Source organism: Triplophysa dalaica, chromosome 17 (assembly GCF_015846415.1).
Source record: "Triplophysa dalaica isolate WHDGS20190420 chromosome 17, ASM1584641v1, whole genome shotgun sequence".
Lineage (NCBI taxonomy): Eukaryota > Metazoa > Chordata > Actinopteri > Cypriniformes > Nemacheilidae > Triplophysa > Triplophysa dalaica.
Window position 1 is genome coordinate 11,656,488 of NC_079558.1, and position 12,889 is coordinate 11,669,376.

The 12,889-nt window shown below is 41.0% G+C and overlaps 1 protein-coding gene across 1 annotated transcript in view; it reads right to left on the minus strand.

The window, feature by feature from the left end:
- dnah9 (dynein, axonemal, heavy chain 9) overlaps positions 1 to 12,889 on the minus strand; it is a 137,975-nt gene that overhangs the window by 10,590 nt on the left and 114,496 nt on the right. Inside the window, exons 63-66 of the mRNA XM_056771917.1 lie at positions 11,224 to 11,451; positions 8,022 to 8,213; positions 5,200 to 5,391; positions 4,015 to 4,185 (exon numbers count right to left, since the gene is read on the minus strand). Of these exons, the coding sequence (XP_056627895.1) occupies positions 4,015 to 4,185; positions 5,200 to 5,391; positions 8,022 to 8,213; positions 11,224 to 11,451 (783 nt within the window). The remainder of the gene's footprint in view (positions 1 to 4,014; positions 4,186 to 5,199; positions 5,392 to 8,021; positions 8,214 to 11,223; positions 11,452 to 12,889) is intronic.

Sequence of the window (12,889 nt, forward strand, 5' to 3'; positions counted from 1 at the left end):
AGTCAGTATCGCCGCAGCGACCGCCCCTGCAGGGGCCCGTGCTTCTTTCCGTGTTCTGCAGCGCAGTCACAAAACACTTTCCATCCCTTACAATCACCTCTTCGAAGCCAGTATCGCAGCAGCGACCGCCCCCGCAGGGGCCCGTGCTTCTTTCCGTGTTCTGCAGCGCAGTCACAATCACTTTCTATCACCTCCTCGAAGCCAGTATCGCCGCAGCGACCGCCCCCGCAGGGGCCCGTGCTTCATACTTCTCTCTGCCGCAGCAGAATGTGTTTCCCCCATTACTTGGAGCCATTGCTTCAAACTCCCCCCCCACCCCCCCCAACACCAGAAGGGGACCATGGCTTCAAAACTTCTCTCTGCCGCAGCAGAACGTGTCCCACACCCGCACCCAAGCTACAAGCCAGTGTCACCGCAGTGATCACTCCCGGGTTCCAACAATGGCTCTACAGCAGTTAACGTCAAACAGCACGTAGACAGCATCGCGTCAGCGAACACCACCACAGGGGCACATCGATCTATACTTCTCTCTGCCGCAGCAGAACGTGTTCCAAAACCCCCACCCATGCCAGAAGCCGGAGTCACCGCAGTGACTGCCCCGGTCTTCCAAACCATGCTCTGCTTCAGCAGCCGACATGCATTTCGAAGCCAGCATCGCTGCTGCGAATACCCCCACGGGGGCCCATTGCTTCCCACCCATGCCCAGCAGACACCATTCATCCTCAAAGCCAGCATCGCCGCAATGACAACGATGCTCGGCCACAGCAGACGTCTTTCATCAGGAAGCTTGCTTCACCGCAGAGTCCATTTCCACAGAGGCCATGTTTCCTTTCCATTCACAGGCCATGCATGCTCATGCCAGAATCACGCAGAGACTGCCCCTGCAGGGGCCTGTGGTTCCAACTCATGCTCTGACGCCATGCATTTCGAAGGTAACTTTGCTGCAGCAAATGCCCAAACAGGGGCCCATTGCTTCAAAATTTCTCTGCCGCAGCAGAACGTGTTCCACCCCATCCGTACAAGAAGCCAGAGTCACCGCTGTGACCACCCCGGGTTTCCAATCCTCACTCTGCCGCAGCAGATGTCACACATTTCAAAGCTAACATACCTGCAACAAATACCCCGCAGGGAACCATTGCTTCCTACTCACACTCTGCCTCAGCAAACACCTTTCATCCTCAAAGCCAGCGTCGCCACAGCGACCGCCCAGCAGAGGCCCGTGCTTTCAAACCATTCTCTGCTTCAGCAGACGCCTGGCATCAGGAAGCTTGTTTCGCCGCAGAGAACAACTCCACAGAGACCCGTGCTCCCAACCAATGTTCTGCCACAGCAGACAGGCAAAAGTTCCACCTTCGTTTCGCCCCAGGAACATGATCCCAATTCACGATCACAGAAGAACTCCCTCGGAAATTCACTTCCAGAGGACATGACAACATCTGCTTCATCAGGACCTACACGACCCCTCAGCCCATGGCGACCGCAAGCCACCATCCAGGAAGCCTTTCTCTCAGCGGTTCTCTCAGTGGCTGCTGTCCAACTCATATCCTTGCACTTTGGGGGGTGAGTTCTGGGTTCGGCCGTTTCCGAGCTCGGCGCACTCGCCCCTATTGGGGGGCGGGAGCGTTCCGGGATCGGATGGAATCGGCGAGCTCGGAGCCTGCCCCCCGGAAAGCACGCCAAACACGCATACTTTTACTACCCCTGCTATCTTCATTATCTGCTCAGGTGAACTCGTGAAATGATGTTAATGGATAATTATAGATTAACAAAGTTCGGGAGAAGCCAGAGCATATAATTAAGACCGGCTGGTTCGCAATCAGCAATCATAGACTCCAACCTATCAGCTCAAGCGAACCAGCACTTAAGTAGACCAAGATTCTTACCTGAAGCCATCTCAAAGAATTACACATCCCACCACCTCCCCGGCTCCTCTACTTGAGCTCATGTCGATAGCAGAACTCCGGGGGGTGAGTTCTGGGTTCGGCCGTTTCCGAGCTCGGCGCACTCGCCCCTATTGGGGGACGGGAGCGTTCCGGGATCGGATGGAATCGGCGAGCTCGGAGCCTGCCCCCCGGACAGCACGCCAAACACGCATACTTTTACTACCCCTGCTATCTTCATTATCTGCTCAGGTGAACTCGTGAATATATGCATTATGTGTGTACTTTTAAAAATACTAAATTAATATGCACAATTCACAGACATATATTATGTAAACACAAACTTTTATTCTGGATGCAAGTAATTGCGATTAATAGTTTGATGCCCCTATTTTTTTATTATAACTCATATCAGTTTTTTTAATAAATGTGACTTAAAAGGGGTCAAATTTTACCCCTATAAACTGACGTTGTTCGTCATAAAAAATAAACACAATCAAAAAAGATGTCTTAAATAATTTGTGTCATGGAATTTTCACACATGATAGTTATTTGGTTATAGATTATTTGGTGTTGATTTTGCATTAAATATATAAAACAGACAACAAAAGGTTGTACTATAAGTAACATAAAATGTGTCTACCTTAACAAGACACAGAGATGCATTCATTAAGGACAGGTGTTTTACACAACATTGCATCTGAAAAAGTATTGTATTCTTATTAGAGGTCGACCGATATGCGTTTTTCAGGCCGATACCGATACCGATTATTTCCATGCAAATTAGACCGATAACTGATATTTTGAACCGATATATATATATGGTGTAAAAACGTAAATTTATATAGAAATTAAGAACACATGCTCTGAAACATTTGAAATATTTTTAATTCTGACTGAGAAATCTTAATCATAACACTTATATTAATAGTAATAAAAGAAAGAAGGGAGCACCCAGCAGAATTCTGTGAACATTTTGTAAACCACAGTAAAGCAACACAGTAAAAAACAGCAAGCAACAAATGAAAAAATGAATTGAATGTAACAAATTATATTTATTTATGGAAAAAAAATATGTTCTGATGACTTTAACATTGCATACAATACTTTTCAATTAATCATTATGCTAATCATTGGATTAACTAGCACAATTTGAATTTATATATTAAGTGTAAATAATTGAATTGCCTTCATTACTTTTATTGTGTATGTTGTTGAAAAGACCGCAATATTTTCATGAAGCTATAACATGAGCATGAGAGCGCTCTGACTGAAGACCGACGATTCAAGTTCTTTATGCTTTAAAATGTCTTGTATTTTTGAAATGGCGTCATTTTAAGTGACGTGCAAAACGCCAGCTCGATCAATTACAAGAAACGCGTGTGCAGTGTGCTGCTCGCTTGCAGAGCAAATCATTGTTAAACTGAGGATGTGAATTATATCTACATGATAATAATGCGTAAATCCCGCGGAACCTGCAGGAAACCCGCAAAGCTGCTCCGAAATTCAGGCACTTATTATATTGAAGTGTTTTGCATCTTCAGTGCAGTGGATTGAGATTTATTTCAACGTCTGATGCTGCTTTACCTCATAGAGCATGAACCTGAAGCACCGCTTTCGGTGACAGTGAAAAAAGACTTTCTGTTCCGCAGCCTCCCGTGTTGATTGGCCGGACTCGTGACTTAGTCCCAACAAATCAGAGGGGCAGTGGGCGGGCGTTACTCTAGGCAAACCCCTAGAGTGACGTGTTCCGACTGCTCTCACTAAATCCTTGGCTGCGTCAGAGCCAAAAAGCGCATTTCAAAATTAAATGACTTTATCGGCAAATCGGCCTTGAAAATGATCGATATCGATTATCGGCTAAATCCTTAATATCGACGCCGATAATCGGCCAATTCGATAATCGGTCGACCACTAATTCTTATGGCTGTATTAATTTAAAAACTGACTAATGATGTACGTCCACTAGACCCACGAACACGTATCAAAAAACATGAACACCATACAAGCCTTACGAATTTCACCTCACAAAATAAAATGCATGGGAAAAAGAACATTAAATCTTGTGCTTTATGTCAAGTGTGAATATCTGTGGTATCAATGCTATGCCTATGTGAGTGTAATCCTTAAGAACCTTGTCATCACGTGAGCCACCCGGGCCCTCCCCGGAGCCTCCATCTCTGGGCTGCATTTCCAGCACGGTGCGGAAGAGCTTCTCTGACGTCTGCGTGAGGAAGCCGATCTCTGCATTGGGATGCAGGCCGTACAAGTAGGGTGACTCAGCCGGAATAGCATCATCTATGTACTGAAACAGACCCAGAGAGAGAACAGAAAGTGTGATGAGTCCTGGAGCCGTAATAAAGCAAGCAAATATAATATCTTCTCATAAACCTCCGTGGTACAGCGATGATTCAGATGCGATCATCTATCCTGAAAATCATTAGACTGGTAGGGGGTGGTGTCAGTACAGAAATACACATAAAACAAACTGTGGTGAAAATCACTATTCTGGTATGCATTAAGATACACATGAGCACTGGATATATTGAATCCACTGGGCCTCTAGTTTAGATTGTGGCTCAATGTGGTTTGTTAGGAACAGCCGGGAGGGACAGAAAGAGAGACAAACTGTTCATCTTTAGCCTCAGAACCACTGCAGGCATTTTTGTCTACTAACACATTTAAACACAAACAACTCTCAAACATGCACAGAAATGGAAATTCAAATAAAACCCTCAAAGTCTTAATGATGAAACGTAGCATGATGCTTTCTGGGGTGACAAATATTTTTCTGTTATTGGAAGACCCAGCATTGGGATTAACATTTTTGCATTTGCATTTACATTTTTGGATGTACTATCCGCTTAATCTGTGAGTCACTCTGTAATTGAATAGAACTGGTATTCATAGTTTAATCACGCAAAATGACACAAGCATGCTTGTGGTCTTCTAGTTTAACTGGTAGTCCTATAACACAGGGGTTTTCTAACTATAGGTCGGGACCCACTTGTGGGTCGCACAGTGACATAAGGTGGGTCGTGAAATGTCACTTGGGTTTTCAATGACAAACAAAAAAACAGTTTAGTACAGTTAATGACTGGCAATAACAATAGCTTTGATATTTTACCATTAGATAGTTTGGTATTGCAGCTTAAATTTCATTTAATGTATGTGTGGAAAATAAATCTTCTCTCAAAATAGATTATACCTGTCTAGGTGGGTCGTGGAATGAAAAAGTTTAGGAATCGCTGCTATAACACACCGACAAAGAAAATATGCCCTCAAATTATATTTGTTAAAAAGAAATCAGCTACAGTACCTGGTGATAGCCGTTGTAATCCATGTTTCCAGGCAGAGGGAAGCCAGGGGCCAGACACAGCTCTCCCTCCATCATCTCCGACTTAATATACTCTTCTAAATAGGTACGACAAAGTCTGCGGTCCCAGTCATCTGTGATGTGACCTCCGTACATGATCTCCCCAAAGAGATAGCGCAAATCATCATAGGGCACCTAAAACGGCCATCAAAGTATAGATGAGAATAAACACACCTGTTGTGATATAATTGCCTAAGTACTTTGACTTTTCAGAGATGAGCATGCGACCTAGTTTTTTTGTCACAAAAAAAAATAAAGTGTGTTTGAAATGTGCATGTGAGACTACATTGAAAAGTGCAAACAATTACATTATTTTGAACAATATTAAACAGAGAAATTATTAAATAAATAAAAAATGTTCATGATTCGGAACTATTTTAGAATTTGTAATATTTATCTTCCATTGCACAAAGAGGTCAATTGATGATCCTTTATGGAACACTGTACAATTAATTAATACAATTATCTTTATATTGTGCTTGCACAAATTTGGATTAAAGGTTTAGAAAACAGAATGTATGGAATTAGAAAACATAGTATTGTTGCAATCTTCTCAATACAATGTCTATTAACGAAACTTAATTTAAATGTTTTTGTAATTGTGTTAGGAGAGACTAAGTTTTTGCGCAAACTACATCTTTACGGGAGATGTACAGTACCAAACACTCAGAATTAATTTACACTTGTAAAAAATCGTTTAAAAAATCTGTAACTTTCTGCCAGCTGGTGCTCCAGAAAAATACTGTGGAATAAAAACATCACTTAAATATTGTTTTTCGTTGTTTTCTTGTAAATATGAATTCTTTTTCTGCAATTTTATGTTTTTTAGCATATTTCAATACTGTGTGAAAATCTGAAACTGTAACATTCAGTGATTTCTTTTTTTTTTACAGACTGTATTAAGCTATTCCGCCTTCTTTGCCAAACATTTAATTTTTGCAATGGAATTAGCTTCCAACAACAGTAGGTGCAATGTACAAAATACCAAACGTGCTCATATGTGTGCAGCATGTTTTCGCGATTGAGTTGGTGCTGTACCGTTGCGTCTATGAAGGCATAGAAAATATGACTATCTGAAGATCAACTGCGCATATACGTTACAAGATTGCAGTGCGGTTTCCAGACATCTCCGCACATTGTACCTTAAAGGGGAAGGTCAACCAAACAACAGCGGCACCCATTGACTTGCATTGGTTTTGTGTCCATATGATATAAGTGAAAGGGTACTGACATTGTTTCGGTTACCAACATTCTTTAAAATATGTTTTCTTGGTGTTTTGCGAAAATAAGTTTTGAATACAGGTTTGAAATGACAAGAGGGTGACTAGATGATGACAGAATTTTCATTTTGGGGTGAACCATCCCTTTAAAACCATGAGAGATAGTGACCACCTGTATATGTACAATACAGTGCAAGTTCTTATTCTACAGCTGTCAAAATGTCAATTCCACGAGAACTGAAATGCTGGTTGACTGTAGGTTACACCTCACGCAATCCAGCCCCTCAGGACGTCTCATTATGGCTGACTTTGTGTCTCTGCTAATACCAGTTACAGTGGTTCTCTGTTCCTTACGTCTCCTCTCAGGCCCTGTGGCTCCGAGTAATGTGATTAAATTAATGTGGGAGTGTGACGGGCGGCTACAGTAGAGCCAGATAAAACCAATCCCAGGTGAGAGGATGTTAATTTGACCTAAAGAGATGGGGTGTGGGAACTTCGACGGGAGCTTGACATTTTGTGGAAAATCAAAAATGCAGAAAAAATTCTTGATATATTGTACACTGTTTCTCTCTTTGTTTGTTTGCTCTTTTAGCCGTAATACATGTTGTGTCTGCTCAAATGTGGCCTAGTATTTCTTTCATGCCCCGTTCACATTCGACAACTGAGTTTATTTGTCATGTCCAAATTCGGTTATGGAATTAGTAGGGTTGCCTGGAACTAACTCAATTGATATTCCTCTAACAACACAAATCCTCCTGTGACATGCAAAAGGGGATGATAGGCAGAATGTACACGATTCTGACATATTATAAAAGTGAGAATTATACTGCTGAGCTTCAAAAAATTTGTATTTTGTTATTTTTGGAGATTGGCATCTATAATCTTTGGTAAAAAAATCACTAACCACTTTCATAATACTTTTATCAAAAACCTAAGCCCTGACATTCTGCTACTCTCACTGGTTGTGACTATCTTGCATGTATTTAATTATTTATTGCACTGCACAAGTACTGAGTGTTTATTCTTGTGTAACCATTTGTCAACACCATGTGTACCGAGTGTCATGAAAACAACAGAGCAATTCTGATACAGGATTACCTAAAAACTATAGTTCTTTTGTGTTGCTAGAGCTGGTATTTCTTTCAGGAAGTGCAAATCTAGTTGGAGTCTGTAGCTCTTTTGTATTATTAAGGTTTTGCCATAAAAGCAAAAGCTAATGGTTGATAGCTTTGTGTAATGAAGGGCAGAAATATTAAATAGTGAGCAGGTTGTTGTGTAGGTGGGGGTGAGTAATTCTACACGCTTCAGACCCAGAATCATTATTTTTTAACATTTCATTCTATCTTCAGATTATAAACATTTAAATAAATAAATAAACCGGGGAGACAGGGGATACTTGTCATACAGGGGGAAGTTGTAGCAAGCATTTTACTCATACCCATACACTGATAAAAAAAGTGTGACAATTAGCCCTGTTCTCTCCTATGTACAGAAAAATATTTATATTTTCAGGTTTTGATACTAACATGACCTCTTTTTTCTCACCTTATTGTTGGCCTCCAGATAGTTGTACAGCACGTTGACTGAGATGGTCAGGTCTCCTGTATTGAACGGGTAACTTCTATTCCAACCCTGAGGGCCGAACTTCCTCCTCTCCGCCACCACGGCGTGGAAATAGCAGAGAGCAAAGAGAATGCTTTTGAATTCGTTCTCACGGGCGCACATCTCCAGGGTATCCTGTCAATTAGGACACATTCACTACACGTTTCAAACACTGCCAACACATCTCTGCTTTAAAAACAAAGCGACAACGTTGAAAGTTAAAACCTTTGCCATTTCCCGCTGCTGTACTCTTGTAAGGGTTCCCAGCGGACGTGAGGCATTAGGACAGACAAAAGGATGACTAGATTTCCAATATATTTAGGAGCTGAGATACTTTTTTAATTGTCACCGCTTGTCAGGGTTTTCATCCTCTGGCTCATTATTTCAAACAAATTAAATGAGTGGAGGGGGTCAGAGCAGTGATGAAGCCAAATGGCATTTGGACCTCAAGGGATTCATATATTTGTACAAGCAATCCAATAACGCTGTTGAGCAAATATCCTGTGCTTATGAATATGTCGCTAGCAAAGGGAGCCCTTATAGGTTATTCATAAGGACCCTGTGCTGCTGACTTAATAAACTTTAACGGAGGAGCTGGTGTTGGAGCTCGCATCCAGACGCAAGCTTATTAACATTCAGCACATGCCAGTTACGGACTCAGCACAGCATACATCCACAAGCCCACCACAGCTGACAACTCATAAACCCAAGGCTGACGCTAACACTAATGCTAATGTTATGTAAATATTGAAAATCCCTTGTGTGTGTGTGCTTTGTAAAACGGCTTATGAATACTGTATGAATGCACACACAAGCAAATCATATAAAGTTAACAAACATTGACCATGAGAAAATAAACATGGCTTTACAACAGAACTAATGGTAAACCATAAAGGTTGATAGTTTAGTTACTTTTCCAGCAAGGCCTTAATTTGATGACACCAAAAGGAAGAAATTGATCTAGCTTTTGGCTAAGACCTGTTAGGTCAATTTGAAAGGTTCTGTCGTTTTCTAGATAACTTCTACTTACTAGAGTTTGAGAGCTGTGTAGGCCATTTTTCTGCCATTGATTTGCTTTCATAGTGCGCACATGACTAGAATGTGACTCTTCCAGCCATGGAAACCTCCTAGAAAGCTACAGTAGAGCTGTGCTGCAACAGCACTTATCTGGGAGATAGCCATCAGCACTCCAAGCACTAAATTGACCTAGAGTGAGCTGGAAATCATGCCAAAGATCCTTGATAAGACATGCAGAATTGAATTAGAGCTACCAATGCAGCAGCAAAAACAAAATCAAATTCTTAAATCAACAGGAAACTCTCGGACTACATGGCATACTAAAGAGCATGGATTGAAAACCATTTCACATTCCATCTAAATAATTTAGAATCCCATAGTTTAAACGTGTAAAATCATAGTACTTAGGTTTAAAATAGTATGTTAAAAGGTGATGAAATGCACCTCTTTCAGCTCAAGTCAACCTCACAAAATATAACTTAAATTAATAACAGCGAGAAAAAAAAAAGGGAGTGGGCGGGACGAGCAACTGTCATCTATCAGTGACTTACAATGTCTGTGTTCTCAATGTATTGGTACAAGGTCCATTTACGAAACTCGTGCCACTCAGCAGCCATGTTTGCAACGCCTCTGAGCAAGTCAAGTAGATATGCTGAGACTGAAGCAGCCAAAGGGACAGCGGCTACAGTATATACCGGGGAGTCGGGACTCCTGGGTCGCTATTGCGATTGGTCTTTCGGTCCGACAGATGTGGTGCAATTGGTGCTTCCGCAGTCTTGTTTAGAATTCCGTAAGTGCCCCGTGAAGTGGACATCACTGGAAATTCTGCCGTGATTCCAGTTCGTAAGGAGCATAAGTAGTATCTTCCATTCCAAGGCATTTACTCTGATAAACACACATGAACAAGCTATTCAAAGGCTTCAGGAATAGACGCGTTTGACTTAATGTGGGACCGCGCAGATTACCTGGGGTGTCACATTAAAGGACCGCGAGAGCTATTCAAAACATACAAAGCCGTTTGCACTAGAAACGCTCTTGCGGTACTTTAATGTGATACGGGATGGATCTTTTGATCTGGGTTGGGACTGACCTTGTTAGGAAAGTGGATCTCTCGGGCCAGAGTTAAGAACCACTGTTATAGACGGCTCTGCGTGTCTCGTCTCGTTCAGTGTGCGACCAAGCTTTAATTTGAGGTTTTGTCTGTATTCTTGTGCAGTGTCCGAAATTCACTTCTGCCATGTTATGTAGCTATGGCATGCAAGGTATAACGTTAATGTTTTAATGGCGGGAGGTCTTTCTTGCTGTCCAATAAAATTCCGCCTTACATTTACTTCAAATGGCATGTGGGAGAGGGGGTATATCCTAAAACTGAGCTGAAAAATATTGGTTGCCCCCAAGTGTGTACTGTCCAATTGCATTTTTTGACTCGATTGACAAATGGTTAAAGAAAAGCATTTGGCAAAACGACAAAGAAAAGCATTTGGCAAAACGACAAAGAAAAGCAATTGGCATTTAGAGAGAGAAAAAAGAAATTGGCAAATGCTTTTTAAAAAGCTAATTAAAATTTGCATTTAAAATGATTTATTGTTGAACTTTTTATTTTTTACGTTTTAAAGCATGAATTAAAAAGTTTTTACATTTATCTATTTATTTATACATTTAAAAATAAATATAAAAAAAGAGTTTAAATAAGTCTATGAATCTCTCAATTTAAAAAGTTATTTATTTGTTTACATTTTTATGTTGTGATTATTAAATTGATCAATTGATTCTTCTTTTATTTCTAATCGGCATTCCCGGACCATACTTTTTGTACCCCACAAGCCATGTGGTTACAAGTTAAAGATTAATAACGCAGAAGTATCTTCCCTTATTGGACAACTGGCTTACTACATGTACAATATGTACTCCATCCATGCTGTATGTAAGCTAGTAGCCATTTAACAGACACATTTATCCATGTGACAGCTCATTGCTCATTCCTTGCAGAGTTTTAACCAGCAGCCCTCCACTTTTTCACCCTGAATGTTAAGCACTGAGCCAATTGGGATGCAGCCCATTGCTTCCTCATGATGACAGAATAAATGTCAATACTGGTAGCTGTGGGAATGCGTGTGGCTCACTATACCTGATTGAAGTTGTCCAGGGCTTTGTGCAGGTTGGCTTGCATGCCCATAGGCGGTTCATTTGTGATTTTGATGGAGTTCTCCAGAATGCCCTGTGGAATGATGTGACCCTCAGGCGAAGACGATGGTTCTGCACTGATGAAGACCCTAAAGTTCTGGTGGCTACCCTCACCGTGCTGTTCTAGTTTCTTCTCCAGAGTGCCCAGCCATTTTGCTACTAGATGGATGTTCTAGTTTAAACATAATATAAACAAGAAGTCACTGTAAATGAAGCTCTTTCTTATGAAACAAACAACTGCCACATTTACTATGCACATATGATGAAGATAACAGGAGCGGATTTAACACAATAAATTATCGTAAATTGCGAAAATACTGTTCACAAATGTGCAAATTCGGTTACACATGGAATGCCGTTTTTTTGGAGGTAAGACCCACGGCAAACACATGACGTACCACTTACAATAAGTAATGTAATGGTACTTTTTGGTAATTTTATGACTTACCAATTGACAACGTATTGCACGTCCCAGGCACATAATAGTATTAACATTATTAACAATTCACAACACGCCTTTACCGTTTCCTAACATTGCAAGATAATAAAAAAACTGTAAATTTACGCAATACCAGGGCTGCCAACTGGAGTGACTCTATAGACTGTTTTCTCACATTCACACGCCACACATCCATTTTCTCACCCACGGTCACCCCAATCTTTTTCTGTGGTGTGTAATTAAATTTGTGCAGTAAGGTTTTCCTCAGCGGTCTATCAGTGGACCTCGATGTCAAAATAAAATCGCCACTGGCCAATCAGATATTGGAAGGCAGGAGTAACTGTTTACCGAGCCATTGTGGTGACCAATCAAATTAAAGAAGAAAGTTAAGGTTCCAGTGCAACGCACAACGTTAGTGGCTAAACAATCAATATTTTACAACAATAGAAATGTTGAGCGCCAGGATCCACTGATGTAAACTACAAAACGCTGTCCATCCATCCATTTTCTACCGCTTATCCGAACTACCTCGGGTCACGGGACAAAACGCTGTTTTAAATGGAAAATATGTCACTTCCATGATTCATGTAACATTTTAACTTGGAACTCACAACCTTTGTCCCGCCAACAATGTAATTACTAAAATGCTAATGTCTGTCACTTTGTTAGATTATAACATGCTAATGCTAAACTATATTGAAATCAATCATGAGTCAAGTTCTTCATTTAAAGAGGTTTTGTGTGGCACTCAGAGTTTTTTGGCCAGTGTCAAGCACTCCAAATTACTTGCGTACGAGGTTCCACGAACTATGGTTAGGCAGTTGGCAGCAATGCAACTTTTGTAAGAGAGAAAATTGACTTTTAATGTAGGAGCAGATACAATTATCTCCTTAATGGTGTTATATAACATTGTGCTGAGTGAACTGTCACAGTGTTAAAATCACTATGACAGTAGTATTGATTCTGAGAAAGATTTAAACGAAGCAAAACAAACCTCTAAATGATATCAATATTGCAATTGGTTTCTAATGACTGCAAAGCTGCAAGGATGAGCTTAAAAGCCATGTGGCATTTTAACTTCCAGCTTGTCAACACAAATTAAGTCCTTCTTTCTCAAGGGCACAGAGAGAGACATGTTTTCTAAGAGGAAACAACAGCCAAAGGAGTGCTT